We start from the raw sequence: 13,795 nt of genomic DNA on the forward strand, positions 1-13,795 counted from the left end.
GCCCTGGCTAACGGAAGGATCATTTAGAAGCCTGATGACAGAGGGGATAAAGCTATTCCTGAGTCTGATGGTGCACACTTTGAAACCTCTGCACCTTCTGCTTGAAGGGGAGCAGGGAGAAGAAGGAATGGCCAGGATGAGACCAGGATGTTGGCAACATTTCCAAGGAACCGTTAAGTGTAGATGGTTTGGATGGCGGTGCCGATGGGGAGCCCACTCTTGACTTCCAATGATCATCCAACGTCAATTCATTCACCAGTTGGAACATCTCTCCTGATTTTCATTGCACTTGACTTAATTGTGACACATTGCATGTCGCTGAATTGATGCCACTTGCTCTGCACCATCATTCATTGGATGTTGCCTGTGCTGTGTACAAGAACCTCACAAAGGACACCAAGGGGCTCAGTTACAATGTCCCTTCATAGTCAACTAACTTCACAGCTATCTCTTGTGTCAGGTGATGTGCTCTTGTTTGCATTTGCCGAAATAAAAATAAAATAAATAGAAATAGGAAAGATATATAACTACTCAATTCTCAGTTCATTAATACACAAGGGACTGCAGATGTTGGAATCTTGAGCAAAACACATGTGGAATTCAATGGATGAGGCAGGGTCTGTTTCGGCTCGGTCCAGACGGATTAGTCTGAAGAAGGGTCTTGACTCAAAATGTCATTTACCCCTTTTCCTACAGATACTGCCTCGTCCACTAAGTTCCTGCAGCACTTTGTGTTATGTAACTGTTCATGTTCACTGATATAACAAAAATGATCTGATAAGTGTAGGAATTAATATCTGTTTAAACGGTGTTTTGTTTGGTAACGGAAGATTATGATATAGATATATTTGTTTAGTTTAGATTATTATTATTGTCACATGAACCGAGGTACAGTGAAAAAAATGTTTGTTGTGTGCTATCCAGTCAGCAGAAAGACATGATTACAATTAAACCATCCACAGCGTAGATACGGGATTAAGGGAATAATGCTTTATGCAAAATAAAGTCCAGTAAAGTCTGAGATAGTCTGTGGGCCCAAAGATAGTCTGAGGGTCTCGAATGAGGTAGATGGTGGATCAGGACCACTCTCTAGTCGGTGATGCTATGGTTCAGTTGCCTGATAACAGCTGGGAGGAAACTGTCCTGTTTGACTTTAGTGCAGGCTGAACAACTGTACTTTGTTAAAAGGATACCCCAAAGAGGATTGAATCTAGGCCAGTAGTCCATCTCATGAATAGACAGTGAGCTGGTTTTGGTGAGGTTTAGGTTTATTACCATCACGTGGACTGGGGTACAGTGAAAAGCTTTGTTTTGCATGCTATCCAAACTGATCAGATATACCAAACATAAGTACAATCTAGTCAAACTCAAATGCAATAGATAGAGCAAAGGGAACGACTCAAGAGTATAAAATATAGTTCTCGGCGTTATAGCACATCAGTTCCATAGATAATGTCCATTGCCTGCGATGGGGTAGAGGTGAATCAGACAGTACCTAGCATATGGAAGGACCATTTAGAAGCTTGATAACAGAAGGGATAAAGCTATCCCTGAGTCCGATGGTGCACACTTTCAGTTGCCTGATAACAGCTGGGAAGAAACTGTTCTGTTTGACTTTAGTGCAGCAGAACAACTGTACTTTCAACTTAGCCACAAGGGAGAACCTAAAGAGGATTGAATCTGGACCCCTTCCAGCTCCTCCCATCTGTTGAGTTAATCCTAAAACCATATAATTCTAGTATCCAGAGCACTCAGAGAGAGCAGAGACCTGGTGTATCGTATGGCTGTCAGCGGAAGATGCTTGTAATCACAAATGGGATAGGGAGGCACGGTTGTGTCTTGTGCTGTTGAAACAGTGTAGTCCTGAGGGAAAGATAAATAAGAGCCTTTGCAATGGAGTACAGGGGGATGAGGGGTAATCTTATATGGTAGATGTGTATGATCATTAGAGGGATAGATAGGATAAATGCACAGAATGGTTTATCCAGAGTAGGGGAATCAAGAACCAGAGGACATAGGTATAAGGTGAGTGGAGAAAGATTTAATAAGAACCCAAGGGTGGTATCTATGGAACAAGCCACCGGAGGAGGTAATTGAGCAGGTACCATCACAATGCTTAAATAACATTTGGACAGGTACATGGATAGGATAGGTTTAGAGGGATGTGGGCCAAATGCAGGCAGGTGGGTATGGTGTAGATGTGGTATGTTGGTCGGCACGGGCAAGTTGGGCCCAATGGCCTGTTTCCACTCTGTGTGTCTCTATCCACAATTTCCTGAGACACTGACTGACCCAGTGAGTTACTCAAGCATTTTATGTCCTTTTTATAAACCAGCATCTGCAGTTCCTTGTTTCTACACGCCTATAAAAAACGTAGTCTGACCTGTAGAGTACTTGTAGATTCCACACTACAGGACACAATTGGGATTGCCTCAGAAAGTAAAATACAGTTCTTTTGTTCTCAGCTCTGCCTCAGATCTTAATCACAATGAATGGCGGTGCTGGCTCGAAGGGCCGAATGGCCTCCTCCTGCACCTATTTTATATGTTTCTATATTTTCTATGCCATGGTAAAGAAAGAAAAAAAACGTTTTTTTTAAGTTAGGTCTAGAGGGATAGCAGGCAGGTGGGACTAATGTAAATGGTGCACCTTGGTCAGCGTGTGCAGGTTAGGCTGATGGCCCTGTATTCACGCTCTATGACTATGACTTGAATGAAAATGTATTTCCTGCAAGGGAACCTTCTGCACAGAATGTGGACCATGCCGCCTGAGATGTGCGTGTACGATTCTCTCTGCGCCTTTATGAATGAAGTTTATTCACAGTGACTGCATCATACGAGGTGTCCGGGGTGAATCATCACAAACATTTCCTTGTATTTAATCTAGATTAGTTTTGTTTAGGGAAACGGACCAGAAACAGGCGCTTCGGCTCACCGAGTCCGCACCGACCAGCGATCCCTGCACACAAACACTACCCTGCACACACTAGGGACAATTTACATTTACACCAAGCCAATATTACCTACAAACCTGTACGTACTTGGAGTGTGGGAGGAAACCAAAGATCTCGGAGATAACCCACGCAGGTCACGGGGAGAACGTATGAGCGTGGTTGGGATCCAATCCGGGACTCCGACACTGCGAGAGCTGTAAGGCAGCAACTCTACCGCTGCGCCACCGTGCCGTGTTCTTCACCCCTTTCTTGTTCATTTCAGACGGTGGGATGCGACAACATCCTGGGCTCGAAGGCCAGCATGGATGTGTGCAGAGTGTGCGGCGGACAGAACAGCTCGTGCGTCCAGGTCCGGAGAGTCTACCAATCAGCACCGCCCGCCTCCGGTGATTGCCCTGACTTTGCCGATGGGTGAATGCCTTGTGCCTTGGCTAAAACATGAACCTGAATCGCCGTCCCGCGCCGATCGCCACCAATAACACCAGTAGCGCGCTGTGACTCAAGGGGGCGGCACAGATCCTTCCCAGCTGCATGCTGGCAAAAACTGAAAGAAAGTCTCCTGGAAATACAAAGGGTGGTGGGTGTTTGTAACCAGCTGCCAGAGACGGCAGTTGAGGCTGGGACTATCCCAACGTTTAAGAAACAGTTAGACAGGTGCATGGATAGGACAGGGTTGGAGGAATATGGACCAAATGCAGGCAGGTGGGTCTAGTGCAGCTGGGACATGTTGGCTGGGTGTGGGAAAGTTGGGCCGAAGGGCCTGTTTCCACTCTGTATCACTCTCTGACTGTACACATCTGTAAAGAGAGTACAGAGGTAGACAGTTTAGTTTAGTTTAGAGATACAGCACAGAAACAGGTCTTTCGGCCCACCGAGTCCACTCCGACCAGTGATCCCTGCACACTAACATTATCCTACACACACTAGGGACAATTTACATGTACGCCAAGCCAATTAACCTACAAACCTGTACGTCTTGGAGCGTGGGAGGAAGTTAAAGGTCTCGGAGGAAACCCACGCGCTCGTGGGGAGAACGTACAAACTCCGCACAGACAGCACCCAGAGTCAGAATCGAGCCCGGGTCTCCGGCGCTGCAAGCGATGTAAGACAACAATTCTATCACTGCGCCATCGTGCCGCCCAGTTGGGAAAAAAGGCAACTGTCTTTGATGAGCGTTTGACGGCACTGGGTCTGTACTCGCTGGAGTTCAGAAGGATGAGGGGGGGACCACATTGAAACTTACCAAATAGTGAATAACCTGGATAGTGTGGATGTGGAGAGGATGTTTCCACCAGTGGGAGAATCTAGGACCAGAGGCCAGATCCTCAGAATAAAAGGACATTCCTTTAGGTAGGAGATAAGGAGGAATTTCTTTAGTCAGAGGATAGGTGAATCTGTGGAATTCATCACCACAGACGTCTGTGAAGGCAAAGTCAGTGGATATTTTTAAGGCGGAGATTGACAGATATTTGATTAATACAGATGTCAGGAGTTACGAGAACAAGGCAGGAAAATGGGGTTCAGAGGAAAAGATAAATCAGGCATGATTGAATGGCGGAGTAGACTTGATGGGCCGAACGGCCTAATTCTGCTCCTATAATTTATGAACTTATCATACAGAAAGTGCTGGAGTGACTCAGTGGGTCAGGCAGCATCTCTGGAGAACATGGATAGGTGACATTTTGGGTCTGGAACCCTCCTCAGACTGATTGTAGTAGGGGGGAGGAAGTGGAAGGTGGGGATGGAACAAAGACAAACAAGTGATAGGTAGATACTGATGATTGGGGGGGGGGGGGGGGGGGGGATGATTTATGGCAGATGGGTGGACAAAGACCAGAAATAAAAACGAGACAAAAGGCTGTGAGATAAGTAGAGCAGAGAAGTGAAGCGTGGCGCCAGGGGAAAAGGTGGCACATTGGCACAGCTGGTAGAACTGCTGCCTCAACGCCAGAGACCCACGTTCTGACCTGACCTCGGGTGCTGTCTGTGTGGAGTTTGCACATTCCCCCCGCACGAGTGTCCCCCGTGTGCTCCGGTTTCTTCCTGATTTCAAAGGCGTGCGGGTTTGTAGGCTAACTGGCCTCTGTACATTGCCCCTAGTGTGTCGGAAGTGGATGAGAAAGTGGGATACCATAGAACGAGTGTGAACGGGTGATCAATTGGACTCGATGGGCTGAAGGTTCAGTTTCCATGATGTATCTCTGAAGGGAAAATGGATCTGGGTGGAAGGGGATGGGGAAAGGTAAAGAGGGGTTGGTGTTGTTGGCTAGTTACCTAAAACTGGAGATGTCAGACAGATACAACATACTAGGAATGCAGCCAAACGTCCCAGTCTGCACTGTTTGCTGATGTCTACCATGCCATCCAACATTGCCAGTTTTACACTTTGCACAGTAATGCAATGTTTTCATTGGTTATCAAAACTTGGCACATTACTGATTATTCATATTACCCCAACTTCTTGTCTCACTTTTCCAAAGCAAATGGCATTTGGAAAATCAAAGAGTGATAGTGTGATACAGTGTGGAAACATGCCCTTCGACCCAACTTGTCCACACCGGCCAACATATCCCAGCTACACTAGACCCACAAGCCCGCGTTTTGGTCCATGTTCCTCCAAACCTGTCCTATCCATGTACCTATCTAACTGTTTCTTAAAAGTTGGGATAGTCCCTGCCTCAACTACCCCCTCTGGCAGCTTGTTCCATACACCCAAACACCCACCATCCAATTCCTCTCATGATTTTGTGCACCTCTATAAGTTTTCCCCTCATCCCCCTACGCTCCATGGAATGGAGATCCAGCCTACTCAACCTCTCCCTATAGCTCACATCATCTAGTCCTGGCAACATCCTCGTTAATCTTTTCTGAACCCTTTCAAGTTTGACTATATCTTTCCTATAACATGGTGTGCAGAACTGAACACAATATTCTAAATGCCGTCTCACCAACGTCTCATACAAATGCAACATGACCTCCAAACTTCTACTATGTTTCTTAAAAGTTGGGATGGCCCCAGCCTCAACCACCTCCTCTGGCAGCTTGTTCCACACACCGACCACCCTTTGTGTGAAAATGTTACCCCTCAGATTCCTATTAAATCTTTGCCCCTTAAACCTATGTCCTCTGGTCGTCAACTCACCTCCTCTGGTCAAGAGACTCTGTGCATCTACCCGATCTATGCCTCTCATAACTTTATCGTGATTCCTGCTTAATAAATAACAGTGGCGGCACAGTGGAGCAGCGGGCAATGCGACTGCCTCATTGCGCCAGAAACCCTTGTTCGATCCCGACGTCGGTTGCTGTTTGTGCGGAGTTTGCACGTTCTCCCTGTGACTGCTCCGGTTTTCTCCGGGTGCTCCGGTTTCCTCTCACATTGCAAAGAGATGTGAGTTTGTAGGTTAATCGGCCTCTGTAAAATTACTCCAAATGTGTAGGGAAGGTTGAGTAACATAGAGCTAGTGTGAAGGGTTGATCGATGGTCGGTGTGGATGGACTCAATGGGCCAAAGGGCCTGCTTCCATGCTGTATCTCCAGACTAAACTAAATATATTTTAGGCGCTCTTCATAACCTCATCTCTTCACTGATCGTTCAAGTGTTACACCCAGCAGGTGAAGCTCTGATTCACTAAAGGCCATACACTTTAACTGTCTCGTGATGGCAGGAATCTATCCTTGATACCCTGCACCAAACACAAGTGTATCGGCCACTTCTTGATATCAATCGCTGGATCCATGTAGCACCAAGCACAGAGGTCAAACTTCTGCACCACCGATTCGATCTACAAATAATTGCTAGCATTGAATTAAAGAATGTAACATCCTAGTGGCGCGGTGGCGCTGCGGTAGAGTTGCTGCCTTACAGCGCCAGGGACCCGGGTTGGATCCTGACTACGGGTGCTGTCTGTACAGAGTTTGTACGTTCTCCCCGTGACTTTTCTCCAAGATCTTCGGTTTCCTCCCACATTCCCAAGATGTACAGGTTTGAGGGTTAATTGGCTTGGTATCATTGTAAATTGTCCCTAGTGTGTGGGGGATAGTGTTAACGTGTGGGGATCGCTGGTCGACGGACTCGGTTGGCCGAAGGGCCTGTTTCCGCACTGTATCTCTAAATTAAGCTAAATTAAACTAAAATATTTATGACAGGTGCAGTAACATCATTTGGGATAGGCACATGGATAAGAAAGGTTGAGAGGGGTATAGACAAAACACAGGCAAATGGGACAGACTTAGATGGAGCAACACACAATGCTGGAGTAACTCAGCGAGTGAGGCAGCATCTATGGGGCAAGTTGGGCCCAAACAAAACTTGTAAGAGGCTCTTTGGCCCATCGTGTCTTTGCCAGCCACACTTGAGCTTCAGATTAATCCCATTTCCCATCTTTTGGTCTCCAGCTCTTTCAAAGCTCACGAGTATTTATTAAACGTGGTGACAACTTCTGCCTCCATCATACCTTCAGTCAGTGGGTACCAGTGCACCATCACATGTGGACTGACACATATTATTTTCCAATTCCCCTCTCATCTACCTGCCAAGTAATTTAAATCTGTGGCCCCAAGGTACTGACTTTTAGTTTAGTTTCGAGATACAGCGCGAAAACAGTCCCTTCGGCCCACCGAATACACACCGACCAACCATCACCCATTCACATATTAGTTCTATCCCACACACTAGTGTCAATTTTACAGAAACCAATTAACCTACATACCTGCACGCCTTTGGAGTGTGGAAGGAAATGGGAACACCTGGAGAAAACCCACGTGTTCACAGGAAGAAATTCCGTACAGACAGCACCAGGATCGAACCCGGGTCCCTGGCGCTGTGAGGCAGCAACTCTGCTTCTGTGCCACTGAGTGCTAAAGGAAATATGAAAATAGAAAACCTCATCAACATGCTTAACAGATACTGCATCATACCCAAATAATAGATTAAATTGGGATATTCGCACTGAGAAACCACTTTGATGGATTCGTCCTTTTAAAGATGCTTGAAGCTGACAAGTGCTTTAGCTGCCAACACCACCAAGGAAGCACTGTAAGTTAGTGCTGTCAAACTGAACACTCCCAGTAGCTACACACAACCTCCATGCAGGCAATGAAAAGGGGGGGAAAAGAGGGAGCAAAATGGAGAGGGAAGGAAAGGGAAGGGGAACAGAAGTTATTTGCCTCTGGATCAAAAGGTGACGAGTTCAAATTCAACTTCAGAAGCCTGAGCATTAAACTCTAGCCCAACACTCCATTGTATGGGATCAGATGTTACAAAGAAGTCCTCTCTTCCCTCTTGGATGTGTATCAAAGATTTCTACGCTGCTTGTTGGAATAGCTGCAGGGAATTATCTTTGATCAATATATCCACTTCTTAATAGCATAGCAATAATTGATGATATGGGCCCTTGTCACATTGCTATTTGTGGGACTTTGCGCTGTGTTAAAACAGACAACACTTTGAAAATTATTTCGTTGCCCTCAAAAGGTACGTTAAGACATCCTTGGGTCATGACTGGTGCTATACAAGTGCAAATGGTGGAATAGACTAGATGGGCCAAATGACCTAATTCTCCTTTAACTGCTTCTTCTTCTTCTTGCGTATGGCGTGCACAGCCTAAAGTTGTAGGACAACTTGTTCTATTTGATCTTATTTGATTGTGCACGCCAGGTTGATTGTATTCGTCGAAACAGGGTGGACCACGTGAAGGTTGCAATCTCCCATCCCCTCCTATAACTGATGAAAGCTTTTCATTTTAGGCTTATAATCTATGGATCTTTGATTGTCGCCTTTGGGTTTAAAACCGACTGAATTCTTTGATCCCATATGAAGATGCTCCAACAAGAATTTTATTATTTAGATGTTAAAATTAAAATGTGTGAATAATCCATTACCATTGACTGGATAAACCAAAACTTCAAATCTCCAAAATAATGCCCAATCTAACTTCGGAAATTATAGACGATAGACAATAGGTGCAGGAGTAGGCCATTCGGCCCTTCAAGCCAGCACTGCCATTCAATGTGATCATGGCTGATCATCCACTATCAGTACCCCGTTTCTACCTTCTTCCCATAACCCCTGATTCCGCTATCTTTGAGAGCTCTATCTAACTCTCTCTTGAAAGCATCCAGAGAATTTGCCTCCACTGCCTTCTGAGGTAAAAAATTCCACAGATTCACAACCCTCTGTGTGAAAAAGTTTTTCCTCATCTCCATTCTAAATGGCTTACCCCTTATTCTTAAACTGTGGCCCCTGGTTCTGGACTCCCCAACATCGGGAACATGTTTCCTGCCTCTAGCGCAGTGGTTCCCAACGTGGGGCGTACGCCCCACAGGGGGGCAATTTGATTTTTAAGGGGGGCAATTGAGTGCGACTGAGGAGGTCTGGGTCCAAATTTTCGATTTTTATTTTTTTGAATTTTCCATCAGGTAAACATATGTAGTTTATGTTTCAGATGTTATTTTGAGTAAATAATTTTTTGGGGGTAAAAAATGTCTTTATTGTGTTGTTATTACATAATCACCGCGCCATCGCTCTTCATGCACGTCGCACGAAGCGCGCGAGGTCATGGGAGAACCTTATTTATTGAATTGGATTTAGAAATGCGATTCTAAGAGCTTTTGCTAAGTTACCGTTATAATATCTATTTCCTCCGTTTTCTCTCAAGGGAAAGCAAGGGGGGGGGGGGGCATCAGGATTTTAGAGGTGATTAGGTGGGGCATGGCCAAAAAAAGGTTGGGAACCACTGCTCTAGCGTGTCCAAACCCTTAATAGTCTTATATGTTCCAATAAGATATCCTCTCATCCTAAATTCCAGAGTATACAAGCCCAGCCGCTCCATTCTATCAATGGTTGTGGTAATTAGTATTATGGTATTAATGTGCATTTTGTCTAATTAATCCTAGGTTACTTTGGTTATAACAATGTGACAGTGATCCCTGCCGGAGCCACAAACATCAAAGTTACAGACAACAGCAAGAATTACCTTGGTAAGTCAGTTTCTGAAGTTATAAGTGTTGAAAGGTTTTGCAGTCGTTCCATCCAAGTTCAGTCACAACTCCCTTGTTAACTGATTTCATAAGTTCCATCAATAGGATCAATAATTGGCTGAGCTAACTCTCCCTCTCGACCCGATTCTCCTGCCTTCTTCCCATAACCCCTGACATCTGTACTAATCAAGAATCTATCTATCTCTGCCTTAGCAATATCCAATGACGTCCTCCACAGCCTTCTGAGGCATTCAAATTCCAGCCAACGTTTAATTCCAATGTTGCAATTAGCTCAGGTCATCGTGGGTTCAATGGGAAAGACTAGATAATGGGGCCCGACAGAGACAAGCTTGTGTTTGTTATAGAACTTAGGTTTGTATTCCCCATCCGCGCCAACCAGCAATCACAAGTACACTAGTTCTATCCTACGCACGAGGGACCTTGCAGCGCCAGAGACCCAGGTTCGATCTTGACTACAGATGCTATCTGTACAGAGTTTGTAAGTTCTCCCCGTGACCTGCGGGGTTTTTGCAGAGATCTTCAGTTTCCTCCCACACTCCAAAGATATACATGTTTGTAGACTAATTGGCTTGGTAAAATTGTAAATTGACCGTTTTGTCTCTTGTACAGATGTCAGGGGTTATGGGAAGAAGGCAGGAGAATCGGGTCGAGAGGGAGAGTTAGCTCAGCCAATAGCATTAGTGTACGGGGATCACTGGTCGGCACGGACCTGGTGGGCCGAAGGGCCAGTTTCTGTGCTGTTTCTTTAAACTAAACTAAACCAATTCTCCGAACAGTCTGACTATCCCTGATTACATTTGATCTCTGTTTGCTTTGGCTTTACCTTTTCCTACCTAACAATGATCATTGTCCTTGATCTCAAGTTCAAGTTCAAGTGAGTTTATTGTCATATGTCCCTGATAGGACAATGCAATTCTTGCTTTGCTTCAGCACACAGAACATAGTAGGCGTTTACTACAAAACAGATCAGTGTGTCCATATACCATAATATAAATATATACACACATGAATAAATAGCCACCCCTTTGATGTCTCGTTCTCACACCTTATACTTCCTTATCTCTGTATCTCCCCCTCCCCTGACTCTCAGTCTGAAGAAGGGTCTCAGCCCGAAACATCACCCATTCCTTCTCTCCAGAGATGCTGCCCGTCCCGCTGAGATACTCCAGCATTTTGTGTCTATCTTCGGTTTAAACTGCGGGTTTAACCTCCATTTAACACCAAAGACTAAAGATGAATTTCTTCCCAAATATATCTTCAACAATCCCAACTCCATTGATTTCTCTCTGGAAGCCACCCTCACTTGACTCCCTTGTACCAGCCTACCCTGGAGCAGAATCCAGTGCATGATTGCAACATCCGCCAGTTCGTTCCCAAATTTCCCTCCGCATTTTCAATCCTCTCAACTCTGCGACTGGATCCAGCTGGATTTTATCGCTCTCTGATTACTGGGCCTCACTTTTCAAGCTGTTGGTGGTGGAGTTGTCTGCTGCCCACACTTGTATTTCCCTTCTTTAACCCTTCCCCTCTGCAATATCCGTCCCTGTTTTCAGATATCCTTGAGTTCATGTTCTGTAATTCCGTTTATAAAGCTCTTTGGGGTTGTACATAGAGTGGTCCAGCACAAAATCAAGCTCTTTGGTCACCATGTCCATGCTGACCATCGTACCTGTCTACACTAGCCCCCCTATACACACATACAGTCCAGAGCCTTCCACGCCTCGGTGATAAATGCATGTCATCATCAGGAACATCGAGGAAGATGACTGACTTTTGTGCCTTCCCTCACATTGGGAAACTTTCTGATTCTACTGTGTGGGGATGTTTTATGTTGGACTGTATTGTGTGTTGTGTTCTTTATTTTATTGTATGGCTGTATGCAAAAACAAAGTGCCATCATATCGTATTGTATGTACACACGCTTTTAAATGCTCTGGAAGTACCTGCTTAGACAACCTCCAGGCAACACCTTCCACATTCCAACCACTCTCTGTGTGGCAAAAAAACCTCCCCCAGACCCCTTCTAAACATTGTCACTGACCTTATACCTGTTTTAAACACCTTCCAGCAAGGGGGAAAAGAAGGATTCTTACCATCTACCCTCCTTCTTATAATTGTTTATGACTCGAGCAGATCACTCTTCAGTCTCCTTCATGCCATTGAAAACAAACCCAACCTACCTAAAGACAGACAAGTTTCTGCACAGTAAGGTCCCACAATGTGATGTAGTTTTAGTTTTATGGATACAGCGTGGAAACAGTCCCTTCAGCCCATCGATTCAGCGCCGTCCAACGATTATCCATACCCTATCCTACACACTGGGGATAATTTGCAAAAGCCAATTAACCTACAAACTCGCAAGTCTTTGAAATGTGGGAGGAAACTGGAGAAACCCAGTGGCACTATCCTACACACTAGGGACAATTTACAATATTTGTTAACGTAGCCAAATAACCTACAAACCTGCAGGTCTCTGGAGTGCGGGAGGGAACCGGAGCACCCGGAGAAAACACACGCGGTTACAGGGAGAACATCCTAAACTCCATACAGACAACATCCATAGTCAGGATCGAACCTGGGTCTCTGGCGCTGTAAGGCAGTAACTGGGTGATAAGATTATCTGTTCTAGTGATGATGTTGACTGATCAATATTGACCCTCAGGGAGAACCAGCCTCTCTTCTTCGAGGTGGTTTCCTGGGATAATTTACACCGCTGGGTTCCTCTCCAATGGAGGTCTCACTTGGAGTAACTCAGCGGGTCAGGCAGCATCTCTGGAGAAAAATAATAGGTTACTTTTCAGGTCGGGACCCTGCTTTAGACTATAAACGTCCTGCCCTGAAACATTGCTATATTTAAGAGGGAGTTAGATGTGGCCCTTGTGGCTAAAGGGGGTATGGAGAGAAGGCAGGTACAGGATACTGAGTTGGATGATCAGCCATGATCATATTGAATGGCGGTGCAGGCTCGAACGGCCGAATGGCATACTCCTGCACATATTTTCTATGTTTCTATGTTTCTATTACCTGTTAATTTTCTCCAGAGTTGCCGCCTAACCCGCTGAGCTACTCCAGCATATTCAAGTCAAGAGGGTTTTATTGTCATATGTCCCATATAGAACAATGATATTCTTACTTGCAGCAACACAACAGAATAACAGAACAGAATACTACACAGTAATCACTATAATAAACGAGAGAGAAAAATAGTTCAGTGTGTGTATATATGAGCAGACAAATAGTTCAGTGTGTGTATATATACACATACATATATGTATATATGTATATATATATATACATATATGTGTGTGTGTATATATATATGTACACGCACACATATACGTTCACACAAAAAAAAACAATAATAGTGCAATAATAACAATAATAGTCTATGAACTTCAGAGCTTATTTCAGGTTGTAGTGTTTAATAGTAAGATTAAACGAGAACTTACCAGTTTGAAGTTTGATCGTTATTTTATGAGGAGTAACGTTGAGGGAATACGTGAAGAACCCCGCCAGGACGCATGCGTGTCATTCTTCAAAGCAGCGGTGTGAAATCACAGATAACTGTAATGACTAAACATAGTAAGATTAGAGAAGAGATACCAGTTGAGTATATGATCAAGGGTGGGAGCGGAGGGCACGTATTCCCTCAACGTTACTCCTTATAAAATAACGATCAAACTTCAAACTGGTAAGTTCTCATTTAATCTTACTATTTTACTTCGGAGTCACGTGAGTGACTACGTGAAGATTTTAAAGCTCTGTGATTCCATGCCGTGGAAACGACTCCATGCATCACATCTGCCTTGATTATGGGGAGAATAGTGTTAACATCATTAGACA

General features: G+C 44.8%; 1 protein-coding gene across 1 annotated transcript in view; it reads left to right on the top strand.

The window, feature by feature from the left end:
• Window positions 1–13,795, top strand: part of adamtsl5 (ADAMTS like 5) — a 151,543-nt gene that overhangs the window by 97,700 nt on the left and 40,048 nt on the right. Inside the window, exons 7-8 of the mRNA XM_055658933.1 lie at window positions 3,216–3,339; window positions 9,848–9,931. Of these exons, the coding sequence (XP_055514908.1) occupies window positions 3,216–3,339; window positions 9,848–9,931 (208 nt within the window). The remainder of the gene's footprint in view (window positions 1–3,215; window positions 3,340–9,847; window positions 9,932–13,795) is intronic.

This window comes from Leucoraja erinacea, chromosome 29 (assembly GCF_028641065.1).
Source record: "Leucoraja erinacea ecotype New England chromosome 29, Leri_hhj_1, whole genome shotgun sequence".
Lineage (NCBI taxonomy): Eukaryota > Metazoa > Chordata > Chondrichthyes > Rajiformes > Rajidae > Leucoraja > Leucoraja erinaceus.